The sequence below is a fragment of the Grammomys surdaster genome, unplaced genomic scaffold (genome assembly GCF_004785775.1).
Source record: "Grammomys surdaster isolate TR1022 unplaced genomic scaffold, NIH_TR_1.0 338, whole genome shotgun sequence".
Taxonomy (NCBI): Eukaryota; Metazoa; Chordata; class Mammalia; order Rodentia; family Muridae; genus Grammomys; species Grammomys surdaster.
The window spans coordinates 3,370,462-3,384,831 of NW_021604757.1; the positions used below are offsets into that span (position 1 = coordinate 3,370,462).

Below are 14,370 nucleotides of genomic sequence, written 5' to 3' on the forward strand. Positions count from 1 at the left end.
CACACACACACACACACACACACACACACACACACACACACACACACGAGTGCTAGCTCACCCATGAAGTGGAGCTTGGCAGATAGGTTGCAGGCAAACCCTTCCGGCACAAAGCTGTAGTCAGCCTCATCGGCAGGCGTGACATCATCGATGGTCAGTTTGTGGACCCTGAGGGGCAGTGGTACCTCAGCTCACAATCCTGGCCTCTTCCTCTCTATACACCTCCAACTCCAGGGGACTGTACCTCACCCTAGCTCCTTACTGTTCTGATATTTTAAGACGTGGGTTCTTTATCTAATTTTGTGTTTTCCAGCTTCCTCATGTGTTTTCTGAGGTCAGCAGTGCAGACGTGATGTCTGTACAGGGGCAACCCCTTGGAGACAGGCAAACACTGATCTGGGTGATCTCTGTGAACTGGAGTCCAGAGGCTCTGAGATGAGCTGGTGCCACCTCCTCAGTGGCCTACTGCCACTGATCATAGTTTGGGGAATGGCAGGGCACCCCGCCCTGAGTGTCTCCCAAACTCTTTGCCTCTGTATCTCTTCCTTCTGTCTTAGGCGACTCTCTCGTGTGATTCCCTCCCATGTCTGTCCTCTGTAAGTTTCTCTTCCTCTCTTTTTCTCTCTCCCCATCATGAGTTGTCTGGCCTCCCTCTGTAACCTGCCTCTTTTTCACTCACCGGCCTATATGGGACACCTTTATGCGGTTGTCAGGCACCAGTTCCTTCCCGTTCTTCAGCCACACGCCTCGAACATTCTCATCCGAGACCTCACACTTAAATACAGCCTGGTCCTTGGCTCCCACCGCCAGGTCTGCGATGCTCTGGTATACCTCCAGCTTCTTCTCTGAGGGATGGACAGAGCCTGTGAGCTCAGAAGGAATGTGGGCTTGCAGGCAATGGTATGCAGGTTAGCTATATGCAGTTGCGTGACACACGTGTGTCCTGATAGTATAGTTAGACAAGGAAACTCAGGTTCAGGGGTGACACTGACCAGGCCCACGTGACCCTCCTAACACTCTCTGCAGGGCACACTTGAGCACACCTATCTTAAAGACAGGGAGACGAGGTCAGGGTAGCACACACTAGCCCAAAGCCTGCTCCTTTCATGTGGCCAGCCAGGCTTGGGCTCGGGGCTCACCTTGCACAATAAGCTCAGCCAGTGCCTGGCCCCCACTTGTGCGCACTGCATAGTGTCCCGCATCCTCCAGAGTCGCTTCATTGATGATCAGATGGTGTTTCCGCCCATCTTTCTTGAACCGGTATTTGAAGGTCTCCTCACGAGTCAGCTCAATCCCATCCTTCAGCCTGGCCCGACATGGGACAATGTCTCCTCTGGGCAGATGTCCCCATCCTCCAGCCCCATCCCACTCCCCCACACTCCCACATTCCCGCACTCACCATTTGACTTGGGCTCCTTCTTCTGAGACCTCACACTCAAACTCCACCCGCTGACCCACCATCACCAGCTGATCTTCCAGGGACCGGGTGATCAGCACCGGGGGCTCTGTCCAGGGAGGAACAACATGAGGGCTGGTCCCCTGTAGTCTGTTTTCCTCCCAGGGTTCCCTGGTCCCAGGCCCACCTTTGACAAAGAGCTCCGTGCTGCATTTCTCACCCCCCACCACACACTGGTAGGCTGCATCGTCAGCCAGTGAGCACTGGCTGATGGTCAGAGTGCGCTTGGCACCGATGGACTCGAAGATGTACCTGGGCAGGGCACAGCAGCATATCAGGAGGGCCATGGATGCCCCTCCTGGGCTTGGTGCCTTTCACAAACCCCGTGCCTGCTTTAAGCTGTCAAGGAGGAGACTTACTTGCTACGAAAGAGAAGGGGCCATTGCAGTGATATATATATGTAGAGAAGAAAGGAGAGAGAGAGAGAGAGAGAGAGAGAGAGAGAGAGAGAGAGAGAGAGATGGGTTAGGTCAAATAACCTGGAGTTAGATTCCAAAGGTGGGGGAAGATACAAAAATGGGGACCAGGGGCCAGAGTCCGAGAGATCTCACAGAAAAATACAGGGTAGTACAGCTCTCCCCTCACCTCAGGACCCGGGACCCAGGACCCCGCCCCCCCCTCCACCACACCTGCCACTCATCTGGATCTCCTGCCCATTCTTAAGCCATTTGACTTCAGCGTCCGGATCAGCCAGCTCCACAGTAAGCCGGATCTTGTGGCCCTTGTTTACCTGGTAGGCAGGCTCCAGCTTCTTCTGAAAGGCTAAAAACCCCACGACTCAGCCCAGTCACCCTCAATGCCCACACCCTACCCCAAGCACAGCCACGGCAGCTAGGGCAGACGCCTGCCTCTTCCTCCCCCTGCTGAGTATCCCCGACACACCCTCTGGGTTTCCGTAATGATCTTGTCTCCTCATCTCTGTCCTGTGACTATCCTTCTGTTTGTCTGTCTCTGCTTTGTCTTCCCTGAGGTTCTTTCTAACTGCTGAGCTCTCGGGCAGGGTTAGAGGCACCCAGCCTGACAGAAGCTTGTCATGACAACTAGGAATGTAGCAATGCCCTTCTCTTCCTCTTGGTAAGGCCAAGAGCCTCGCTGTTAGCATCCCTGCCAGCTTCCCCTCCCTTAGTGCTGTACTGCCCAGTTCTCAAGGCCATTGTCATGGGTCTCATGGTGTAGAGATAGAACAGGGCTTAGGTGGGTGACTCAAGGCCACGAACCCCACTCACAAGTCTAGAGCCCAGGCCCACCTCACAACAATGCCTCCCCTTGCAGCCATGTTAGGAAAAACAAACAAACAAACAGCTCTGCAGCTGAAGAACTGTGCAAGAGTCCACAAATACTCAGGCTGGGCCCGGAGACAGCTGTGGGGCTTTGAGCTAGTTCCTTAGGTCTCTGTGCCTCTGTCTCCTCACTTGTAAAAGTGAGCTGGTACTACTCCATGTTTAGCAGTGCTGTTGGGAGAACTAACTAGGCAATTATGTAAAACATGCAGTGCCTTGCTGAACTTTTTCTTTTTTAATTGTTCGTTTTACTACCGCTGCTCCTTGTCTTGCCCCCAAAGGCTCCCTCTGTCCACAGACAGGTTTTTCTGTGGTGCGCTCCAGCCCGGCTCCTTTGTTGGGAGCTAGCTGGTGCCTTCTCCTTTCCCTTGTGTGGGAAGGGCTAACCTGTGCTCTTCTTTTCATCGTGCTTCATGCCCTTGAGCCTCTTCAGCATGCCTCGAAGGTCTGTGACTCCGTGCTGGAAGGCGATGCGCTCATATTCTGACGGTGGCGCCTGTCTCAGGATCTCCCACACGTCTTCTTCAGCAGGTGCCTCCAGCTTTGAGTCCCTGTGTCCCACAGCCCACTGGGAAGCTCAAGGAGGCCCCTCCTTGTCCCTTCCTCGACACACATGAGGCCTGGCTCTGCCCCTCCCCTCCCCTCCCTCCCTCCCTCCCAGTCTAGCAGTCTTAGGAGTTGAACTAGGGAGGGCTCTGGGCTGAGGGTGTGAGGAGGACTCTGAGGTCACTGGGCACTCACCTCCGGAAACTGCTGCTCCAGATGAGGAAAAAAGGACAGGGACACATTAGAAGTCTGGACACCTCCCTGCCAAGACTGGGACCCTTCCCAGGGCCTTCACTTGCTCCCTCTTCCCCATATGGTGCCCCTACTTTTCAGGTCAGGCGTCTCATTCTTCTTAATACCAGACAGAGTATCAGGGCCACTTCAAGCCCCAAGAATGTCATCCTGGCGTGTGTGAGTTTCACTGAACCCCAGCAGAAAGGGCACACATCCCCAAAGCTAACATCCTTTTGCAAGACCCAGAGCCTCCCAACCCCATTCCTTACTCTCTGGGCAGGAGCAGCAGCAGTAGCCAAGGAGGGAAGATGGGGAGAGAGGGAAAGAAAGGACAGAAAAATAAATGAAGTCAGGGCTGGGCTAGGTCCTTATTGCTACAGCTTTGGGGACCCTCTTCCTACTTCTTCAGAATCTATGGAAATGGTCTACTGTAGATTCAATATGGAGTTTTGAGGGGTACACTGAGGATGGTTATAACTCTTGACCACACTGGGGTCATCCCACTTGATAAGGAAACCAGCTCAGAGAGGTGCTTCATTTTGTTTAGGGCCACACAGCTTGGAAACCTCAATGTCATGTCTTACTCCCTGCTCTGGAAGATGTGACCCAAGGACTCACCTCTTCTTCAGCAGAGAACTAAAGTCCAGAGTCCCAGCATCTTCATGGCTGTCACTGCGGAGAGAGACCCCATGGGGCTTCACTGAAGAGCTAGCAGAAGCTTAGGTGATGGAGTGGAGTGGGAGGAAGGGACACAGCCAGGTGGGGCTCCCACCCATCTCTGACACACCCCAAGTCTGTGGCAGAATAGATGGAGGACAGGAAGGGTACCTGGTTCTCCGACCTGCTCCCGCCAGGCTCCTGTGGGAGTTAGACAGCTTCTCAGTGACCCAGGAGCTCGCCCTTGCCCCTTACAGACTTCAGCTTGGACCCCCATGTGCGGCTATCTAAAACTTCAAGGGGCCTCAGCCGCTCACACCGGCCTCCCTCCATTCCTGAGGAAAGAGAGCCACTCACGTGCGTCGGAAAGCTGATCTAAGGTCCAGGTCTCCAGAACCAATGGCCTCTGTGTACAGAGAGAATGAAGTGATGAGGGGTGACCTCAGGATGTGGGGACACAAGATTCCATCTTCTCAGCCTCTCCCAGGGTTCGTGTTTAGAGAGGTGGGGCAGTTTCTCATCCTAGTCTCTACAGTGGGCTGCTTCCCACTCACCTCCCAGTTCGCATTCAAACTGTGTCAGGCAGGGACACAGAAACAACATCCCACCCTCAACTTGCTCCTACGCTTCTCCTGAAAGCATGGATTTCTTTCACACCTCGGGTGATCAGCCCTGGCATCTGGCCACAGCTAGTCAACCCTCTTTAGTTGGGAGATAGAAACAAGGCTAAGGAAACAGGACCCATGAAGACCACAAGACCAGATGAGACCCCAGGGCCTCCCTCACCATGGACAGTGAGGTTGAAGTTGCAGCTGTCAAATTTGTCCTTGGTAGACACCTCACAGCGGTATCCCCCAGCGGAAGTGGCCTGAGCATCTGTGATGTGCAACTCAAACAAGTATACCTGTGGGCAGGGGGATGAAGGAAGTCTGGGGTATTCCTAAAGAGAATGGGCATGGCAAAGCCTGCCGACCTCACTTCTCAGGGCTAACACATACAGAGCTTTTGTATAATTTACAGAAAGGATCCACCTTTCCAGACCCATGACGGGCTCTTGCTGGCACATGACCATGATAAAATTCCAAGCAGATGGCTACTCTTAGGAGCTGTCTCGTGCAGTGTGCAGCTGACTGGGTTGAGCATTGCAGCTCTGCCCTGCTTCCCAGTCTTCTAGCCTCCTGTTCCCCGTCCCCCTGACCAGGTGTCCCACCTTGCTGGCTCTGTCGTAGCTGTCATGCAGCTGCAGGTGCTGGCCCACCTTGCTGCTCAGGTCCACCCACTTGCCCTTGAACCACTTGACCACAGGCGGTTTCAGGAGGCTGGCCCCAGCTACTCGGGCTGAGAAGACAATGCTGCCACCTGCAAGAGAAAGGTGACTTCTCTGACCTTGGTGCTCTGGGGCTTCATTCCCCCTCCCCTGAGTATGAGCACAGAAGCCCCCACTTACCCACAGTCACCTCACCATCCTGTGGTCGCATCAGAAAGAGGCCAATAGGGTCGTCAGAGGCTCCCTGATGCCCTGTGCCTGAGCCATCCTGGGTTATTAACCCTAAGAAAGAGGACTTTTGAGGTCTGTCCTGGGACATTCTCCATCCATTGGCCTGTCCCTCGTTGTCCAGCCCCCTTTACCTTCAGGACTTGAGACACTTTCTTCCAACTCAGTGACTGGAACAGGGGCTTCTTTGGGGGCTTCTGGAGCCTCCAAAGAGGTTGGAGCAACTGCAGATTCTGCCTTCTCTGGAGGGGCTGAAGTGGGATCATGGACCAGTTTCTAATCAGAGCCCCCCTCTCGGACATCAGACCTATGTCCCACCTAAGATGCATCCCACTTGTACACAGCAGTATCCCAGGCTCTTTCAGCCACTGGCCTCGCTCCAAGAAGAGGAGCCAGCTAGCTTCTCCTCCCCTAGCCCACACTGTCCACCTGTCCCATGTCCAGATTTCTGCTTTGAACAGCTTCACAATCCATCTGCTGTCCCTTTCCAGGCTATGGCCGTGGCCCAGCACCCCCAGCACCACCACCACCACCACCAAGCTCTCAGGATTTCCCCAACACACATAGCTAGCCAAGTCCTCATCTGGGTGTGACCAGGCTCCGGGTCTGCAATGGGAGAGGACACTTCCTGCAACACCACTCACGGCTTCCCACCTTCACGATGCAGAAAGAGATGCCGCCACAACTAATGCTTAGAGAGATCTTGGTGCAGAAGTGGGGAACAGGCATTTCTGGCTTACAGCATTGCCAGGGCAAAGGCCAGTGCCTAGAGTCTATTCCCTGTTCAGGTCGGGCCCTGGGGAGAGGTGAGCAAGCTCTTACCTGGCTCTGTGACCTTGAGGTCAAACTTGACCTTTGAGGAGCCTGCAATGACTGCGTAGGAACCCTGGTCGGCAGGGCCCACATCCTGCACCGTCAGCGTGTGTCGCTTGCCCTCAGCTGCCAAACCATACTTGTCACTGGGGGCAATGTCACTGCCATCCCGCTGCCACCGCACCTTCACTCCTGAGCGCTCAGTCTCTGCCTCAAACACAGCAGCACTGCCTGCGGTCACCTCCGCTGACCTTGGCTTCTTGTTGAAGGCTGACACTGAAGAGCCAGATGGAAGTTGCAGGAGCTAGGATCCCTGGTATCCCATCCCTGACACCCTTCTTCAAGAAGTCTGTGGTAAGCACATTCCAAGCCTCTTGTTTAATGCTCCAACAGGTCTATGGGGTAGGTGCAGCCATATTTATTTCTCAAGTGATGGCAGGTTAAGTGATGGATGAAAGAGCACAGGCTGTTGTCCCCACCACCATCGAAGACGTTCCTACCCTGCTGCCTGGGAACACCAGCGGTCGGCCCAGCCTCCCCTCCCATTGCCGGACCCTTGGCAAGGGCCCCAGCACTCTGCCTACTTGGAATATGGCTAAATTTGTTCTCTGAGGCCTTCAGACTAAGAATGAACACCTGAGATAACGCTAGCCGGGAGCAGCAGGGGGCTGGGGGCCGGGGACTGGATCCCTGCCCCCATGACCTCTGCAAGGGTAAAGGCCTGGTCTAGGCCTTTGGCTACAGTTTCTCTGTCCTTTGCTTGCCCGGCTCATGGGGCAGACACTCAGAGCTGGAAAGGGTCACTACCCTACATACTCATTACACTGAGAAATTGAGACCAGAAGACGTTCAGGGACTCAGGGGGCTGGCTCCACTGCAGCCTAAATTTGAGCTCCTTGAATCGAGGACCCTGGCTGAAGAAGAAAATATAGGTCCAGATAGAATGGGATGTTGACCCTGGATTCTTCCTAACTTAATGAAGTCATCTCTCAGTGGCCCTAACACCGAGTATACCCCCAATCTCATTAGAGGAACGGGAAAAGAAACAGAGAATTAGGCAAAGCCCAGAGAACCCACAGACTTCATCCTACACCAGTTCCTAACCCTGCCCGCAAACTGGAAACACCACTGCCCAGGTCCAGACCCCAACCTCTTACGTGGAGCTACCTGGTTTCTTCCCTGGCTCAGGCATCTTGAGAACAGTCACACCAGGCACCAAGCAGGCCACCCAAGGAGGGACTGAACAGTGTCCTGTGTTCTCACTAGTTATGAGGACTACCCCCGCCCCAGCCCTCCTTATCAGCCTCCTGCTAGCCACCTGCTAAATATAGACAAATTCCATCCAGCTGAGCTATCTTCATGGAGAAGATAGGGCCGCTTGGTCCTCTGGCTTCTCCTCCCCCTCCCCCAGCAGGACTGGATAGTTTCCGCCCTTCCAATCCTCTACGGACCCCGGGGTAGCCCGACCTTTGTCTGTGTATCCATCCAGCAGAAAACTACACTGTTGAGGTACTCTTGGCCTGTGACACCCACAGCTAAAGAAAGGATCAGGGACACATGTGGTGGGGGTGAAGGTGTCCAGGGCTAGCTGCTATTGTTCTTTTGCTTAGCAGAGCTTTGACACCCATTACTGCACCACAAGGGGCAGGGGCTGGCCTTGGACCAGGGGATCCTGGGTGGGCCTGATCTAGGGCTAGGCAGGAGGGAATGATGCTGGGAGGTAGCGTCCCACTAAGGGATGAGCTAGGCGAGCCTGAAGGTGAGGGCACGGGAACAAATCTCTAAATGTACCCCAGAGGACAGGAGCAGAACTAGCTATGACTGAAGTCACGAAGACGAAAAAAGATGAATGCAGAGTATTCTGAATCCCCTCAGCTCCCGCCTCACGCCTACTGTTCTTGTTCGGTGACTGGACCCTCAATTGTATCAGGTTCATCAGTTGTTACAAGGGGAAAATAAATTATGGGAATCCTATCAGGCAATACTAGTAGAATAGATAGCTTATCACCAGAATGGACGCAGTCCATATATAAGCATTTCTCCTTCAAACAGAAACGTATCAGCTACGATTTCTACCCAATTTTAGTTACTTTAAAGTCACATCACCTGCTTCTACGTCGTGTGTGTGTGTGTGTGTGTAAGCTATTACTAGTAATCCAGGTTGGGCTCAAACCTATGACAATCCTCCTGCTTCAACCTAAGTGCTGCTATTCTAGGCATGCCCCACTCTGCTTATCTTTGAGTCTTCCAGAGCACTGGTGGGGCTGGAGCGATGGCTCAGTCGTTAAAAGCACTTGTTCTTGCAGAGAACACAGTTTCCATTCCAAGCACCCACATGGTGCCTCATAACCAACTGTAACTCCAGCTCCAGGGGACCTGCAGGCACCAGGCACACACATGGCACACATACATACATACACACAGACAAAACATTTTTTTTTTTTTATATTTTTGGTTGTGAGCCTAGCCTTTTACGGCTGAGCCATCTCTCCAGCCCCAAAACATTTTTTTTAATGTTTAAATAACTGGTGCTTAAAAGCCCCCCCCCAAAAAAAAACAAAACAGCTCAGGTTGGTAAAGGTGTCTGTTGACAAGCCTGACGACCTGAGTTCACCCCCTGGGGTCCATTGGCGGAAGGAGAGAACTGACTCCTGCAAGCTGTCTCTGACCTCCACATATATGCTGTGGCATATATACACACACTCACATACACACAGAAATAAATTAATTAAAACATAATAAAAAGGGCTGGAGAGATGGCTCAGCAGTTAAGAGCACCAGCTGTTCTTCCAGAGGTCCTGAGTTCAATTCCCAGCAACCACACGGTGGCTCACAACCATCTGTAATGGAATCTGATGCCCTCTTCTGGTGTGTGTCTGAAGACAGCTACAGTGTACTCATATAAATAAAAATAAATAATATTAAAAACGTAATAAAAATATTTTTTAAAAACTGCTGCTCTACCACCAAGCTGTCATCAGCTCATAACCCATAGCCTTTTCCTGAGACTCAGAAATCTGACCAGGGAACATCAGCGTGGGCTATGACGGACCCACATGTCCAGGAGGTGTGCAGGGGTCTTTCCCATACAGTGACATCCCTAGAGTTTGTGTTTCCTGAGGTGTGCAGACATTGGGAAACGTCCTCACTCCTGTCTGCTACATTCTGTCTACACCACCTGGATAAAGCAAGATGTTTACAGACGTCCCTTGTCTGTGGACCCTAGGAGCAAAGTGCTTTGAAGGGAAGGCTGTGCCTGTGGAGTCTCCGTTAAGAATGCTTTGTGACCAGGCTAGAGAGAGGTGCAGTCGGCAAAGGCGAGGCTCACAATCAAACCATCCAGAATGCTGTGTGGCGCCTGGAGCTTTGGACTTAACTTCTGCAGAAGCGTTTCCTCTTTCAGATAAGTGGAGCTTCTACCCGGCCCTGACGTGATAGACAGGCCTGGAGTGGGCCCAGCTGTGCGACACTGAACCAATTATTTAACTACTATGAGCTTCAGTTTCCCATTCTATAAAATGGGGAGGTGTTAGGCTCCTCATCTCAAAGATGCTAAATGATCAGAATTCCTGTGCTTATTGCTATGGCCATCACCACCATCACCATTGGATCATGTCTAACTCAGAAGATTATGAGTTCCAGCTTCACTGAGACTTAAGCCTTCCTGGCCCCGAGGGCCTTTCAGTATGAGCCCTACACCCTGATATCAACCCAAGACTTGTTTCACTAGAAACAACAACACTGTGTGTCCATGGTCCCTATGTCCTTAGGGTCCAGCTTTGGAAACATGTTCGCTGGACAAATAAGAAAGACATTAATGCATACGGGGTGCCCCCTGGACCTGACACACACAAACTCTTGAATGAGACTCTTCGCTGGGAGAATAGCTGACAATAAGTTTACTTGTCTTCAGAGGCTAAAGGGTGGGAGAGGTGGGAAAAGGAAGAGCTTTCAAAAAAGCATTCAATATACAAAAAGGTGCCAACGCCAGACTCCCAAGCACCGTGGCCACTAAGCCAGGCTGACCCTCGGGTGAAGTCCGAGGTCCAGGCGGCCCTTGGACCGGGCAAGAGTCCTGGTGGGAGGCGAAGCGGGCGGGGCGGGCCAGCCCGGGCATGGGAGGGCGAGGCCGGGCCCCCAGTCCTGCCTCGGCCCTGGGAATGTCCTCCCTGTGTCCGGGCCGGGCGACAGGTTAATGCTATGGCCGGCGGGGGCCGGGAGCCTGGCGGGCTCTGCGGGTGATCAGTGGGGCGGGAGGCGCCGCTCGGCCAGGCCCCCGCGGCCCAGCACCTCGCCGCTGAACTGGTAGGTGAGCTTCTTCTTGACTTTCTTCACCTCGCCCGTCTTGCCGTAGTTGCGCAGCGCGCGCGCCATCTTCTGGTAGGTCATCTTCTTGCGGTTGCCCTTCTGGATGCCCCAGCGGTGCGCCAGCGCCTCCTTGTGCTTGGACGAGAACTGGAAGGTACCTTTGTCCTTGTCCACCCACCAGATGCTGTCCTTCATGTCGCCGCTGCGCAACAGGTCCAGCAGGAACTGGTACAGGCGAATCTTCTTCTTGCTGCCTGTGGGAGATCGGCAACCAAGTGGGGTGTGGACAGGATGCAAGGACTTTGCGGGGACCCTCCCAACAGCTCCTCCCGGCCATGGTAGGTACAAGCACATACGTGACCACTCCCACTCATGTGCACACCCTTGTATGTATACAAGTCCTCATACCTACATGTTACATGTATCCATACATATATCCATATCCGCTCTCACATAGCTACATGCCTATCTACAGGTCCTCTCACAGGCTTTCACATGCAGGCACTCATACACAAGACCTAACACACTCACAGGCCCTCACACACTCATGGGCCCACGCACACTCACAGGTACTCACACACATGACCTTACACACTCATAGGCCCACACACACTCACAGGTACTCACACACATGACCTCACACACTCACAATTACACACATGACCTTACACACTCATAGGCCCCCACACACTCATGGGTGCTCACACACATGATCTTACACACTCATAGGCCCACACGCACTCATAGACACACACACACTCACAGGATGTTACACACACCCACAGGCCCTCACACACTCATAGGCCTTTTACATTCACAAGTACTCACATATATGACCTCATATGCTCACAGGCCCTTACATGCTTACAAGCCCTACACTCACAGTGCTGTACACACTCAGGCCTTTGCATATACACATAGAGTCTCCCATTCACACACTCACACAATTCTGATGCACACACACAGACCCTCACGCACTTTGAAGAGATACCCTTCACTCACAACACAAACAGACTTAGAGACCTGTACAGGTAGAGCAGCATCCACAAACATGCAGGTGCACGCGGGTACACACCACACACACACACACACACACTTCTGGAACAAAGCTGCTAGGTCAGTTGGCCTCGGCTAGGAATATGCAAGGTCCATAAATGTAAATGCAGCTGGCCCTGGGCCTGGACCCTACCTGTCTCCCCGTGCAGAAGGCCTGGCCCAGGCTCCAAGCCATCAGCTTCTCCATCAGACACCTCTAGTGGAGGACTCTGCCTCTCACCCTCCTCCTCATCTGAGCTCTGCTGGTGGGCTGGGGACGAGGGTGGATAAGGGAAGCACATCCGGGGCATGTAGGAAACCTGCAAAGGAAAGGAAGGGTGTGAAGTCAATAAGGGGTAGCCCAGGGCTATAGGAGGGGTCAGCAGGCATGAGGACTGAGAAGGGAAAACTAGGGGCCAGTCTGGACCAAGACTCAGGAGTGCAGGTCACGGTACAGTGAGTTGCTAGTGATTGAGTCTACCTTCCCACTGTGGCCTCCGGTTTAGGGCAGATGAAGGTATGCTTTACCTTCATGCATGCAAAGGGGTCGTGTGGCCTGGGAGTGGACTCGGGATAGAGGGGAGGTTCTGGGGAGCAATGAGCTGGGGCTTACTACGGAAGTGAGTGAGCCTTAATAAGGGGGAGATGAGCCAATGAAAGAGCAGCAGAGGCCAGTGAGCGATCGCAAAGATCAATGGTTGGAGTTAGGGTCCCTGGAGCAGATAACGGTCAGCAATGAAGATCAGTAGAGAGCCAGGGAGTCAGTAGAGGCTAGCATTTAGTGACTCAGATTCTGGGCATGTGAAGAGACAGTAAAGGGGGGCTGTAGTCAGTGGGACCCTGGGGGCCACAAACAGGAATGGGGTGGGAGAAGATGGCTGAGGGCTAGTGGATCATATGGGGTCTGTCCAGCCTCTGTGAGATAAAGGTGTGGGTTCCTAAGGTCAGGCGTGAGGTCAGCACAGCCGTTAGTGTACCAGCTGCCGTTGGCCCTGTAGAGCAGGAAGCCACGTTGAGTAAGAGCCTATGTCAGCTTCCTGTGAAGGTTCCATGCCTCACCACAGGCCTGGAGGTCTGGGGGACGGGGATGGAGGACAGCCAGCAGCACGCACCTGGTGATTGAGGCCGGCATGGGGTGGTGCCACGGGGGTATCGAGGACGTGCAACTGCTCCAGCTCCATGTGACGGTAGAGCTGCTGTAACTGCGGGGGCTGCACGCTCTGCAGCTCCGTGAAGTGGTTGTCAGGGAAAGTCTCAAACTCATTGTGTACATGGTGTGCAGAGAAATCCCAGTAATGATCTGTGGAGAAACCCAGGGAGGAGGGCATGAGCCATGGTGCCAGGGCAGGGAGAGGATACAATATCACAAAATAGTCATTCAGGCTGGGACATTAGTCATCTCCTGTGATGTCCACTTACTCCACTGCTGCTTTATAGAAAGGACTCTGAGGCTTAGAGGGGTTTCCTGACATGCCTATATAAAAGCCCCTAACAACAGTCATGCCTGGAGCTGTTATCAGTAATCATCCTAGATTCTGCTTCCTGACTGGGCCCAGAGACACAGGCTTCTGAGTCCTAATCTGAATCCTGGCTTTGCCATTTATTGGCTGTGTGACCTCAGCACAGGTCTAGGCCTCTCTGGCCTCAGCAGACCCACCTACAAACTAGGTAGAATTGCCATTAGGAGAACACACATAAGCTCACATTCTAGACTCACAACAGGCCATGGAAAACTGATTGCTTTTCCTGCTTCTGTGACCTTCCACAGGCTTCTGACTACCTAAAGTCACAAGCATGGGTCCTTGTCACATGATCAGGGTATGATTGCAAAGTCATGGGGTTGACATTTCTCACAAACCAGAATTTGTCCAAACCTATAGCACTGCTTCTGTAAAACCATGGGCAGGGGCAGCCACACCCAGGTTCCCAGGAGGCTGAAGGAAAGAGATTTCCCCAGAAAGCCCCCGTGGGTGTCTGGTGTCTGTGGAAGGGTGGACCCAACTCCAGGAAGCAGCCACATAGCCCTGGGAAGATCTGTGATGTGGTTTCTCCCTGCACTTTTTCCAGGAACAAAAGTTGCTGCCTTTTGAGGGACTTTTGGGCATAATTTGGGGTCCAAAAGAAAGTATGGCGCGGAGCTAGGGATGGCTCAGCTGGTAAAAGCTCTCACCACTAAGCCTGACGACCTGAGTTCAGCATGCTGTCACACACAAGCACATACACGCATATATAAATAAATAAATAAATAAATAAATAAATAAATAAATAAATAAATTTAAGAAGAAGAAAAAAAATGAAAATGAAAGAGAGTGATTCCTAGGCTGGAGAGATGGCTTAGTGGTTAAGAGCACCGACTGCTCTTCCAGAGTCCTGAGTTCAATTCCCAGCAACCACATAGTGGCTCACAACCATCTGTAATAGGAACTGATGCCCTCTTCTGGTGTGTCTGAAGAGAGCTACAGTGCTCTCATATATATAAAATAAATAATTAAATGAGAGAGAGAGAGAGAGAGAGAGAGAGAGAGAGAGAGAGAGAGAGAGAGAGA

General features: G+C 52.7%; 2 protein-coding genes across 3 annotated transcripts in view; both read right to left on the minus strand.

The window, feature by feature from the left end:
• Mybpc3 (myosin binding protein C, cardiac) overlaps nt 1-7,716 on the minus strand; it is a 16,364-nt gene extending 8,648 nt beyond the window's left edge. Inside the window, exons 1-19 of one of the 2 annotated variants that reach the window (XM_028778542.1) lie at nt 7,649-7,716; nt 6,491-6,757; nt 5,803-5,919; nt 5,621-5,722; nt 5,384-5,532; nt 4,960-5,077; nt 4,531-4,579; nt 4,345-4,374; nt 4,135-4,188; nt 3,786-3,788; nt 3,478-3,489; nt 3,124-3,287; nt 2,086-2,218; nt 1,816-1,818; nt 1,584-1,708; nt 1,400-1,505; nt 1,140-1,306; nt 680-845; nt 62-168 (exon numbers count right to left, since the gene is read on the minus strand). In XM_028778542.1, the coding sequence (XP_028634375.1) occupies nt 62-168; nt 680-845; nt 1,140-1,306; nt 1,400-1,505; nt 1,584-1,708; nt 1,816-1,818; nt 2,086-2,218; nt 3,124-3,287; nt 3,478-3,489; nt 3,786-3,788; nt 4,135-4,188; nt 4,345-4,374; nt 4,531-4,579; nt 4,960-5,077; nt 5,384-5,532; nt 5,621-5,722; nt 5,803-5,919; nt 6,491-6,757; nt 7,649-7,673 (1,897 nt within the window). In that variant the 5' untranslated portion in view covers nt 7,674-7,716. The remainder of the gene's footprint in view (nt 1-61; nt 169-679; nt 846-1,139; nt 1,307-1,399; nt 1,506-1,583; nt 1,709-1,815; nt 1,819-2,085; nt 2,219-3,123; nt 3,288-3,477; nt 3,490-3,785; nt 3,789-4,134; nt 4,189-4,344; nt 4,375-4,530; nt 4,580-4,959; nt 5,078-5,383; nt 5,533-5,620; nt 5,723-5,802; nt 5,920-6,490; nt 6,758-7,648) is intronic. The other variant, XM_028778543.1, reaches the window with a different exon arrangement.
• A 2,641-nt stretch (nt 7,717-10,357) lies between these two features.
• The window catches only part of Spi1 (Spi-1 proto-oncogene), a 20,188-nt gene continuing 16,175 nt past the window's right edge, over nt 10,358-14,370 (minus strand). The window contains exons 3-5 of the mRNA XM_028778593.1: nt 12,937-13,124; nt 11,979-12,144; nt 10,358-11,043 (exon numbers count right to left, since the gene is read on the minus strand). Coding sequence (XP_028634426.1) covers nt 10,724-11,043; nt 11,979-12,144; nt 12,937-13,124 — 674 coding nt within the window. The 3' untranslated portion in view covers nt 10,358-10,723. The remainder of the gene's footprint in view (nt 11,044-11,978; nt 12,145-12,936; nt 13,125-14,370) is intronic.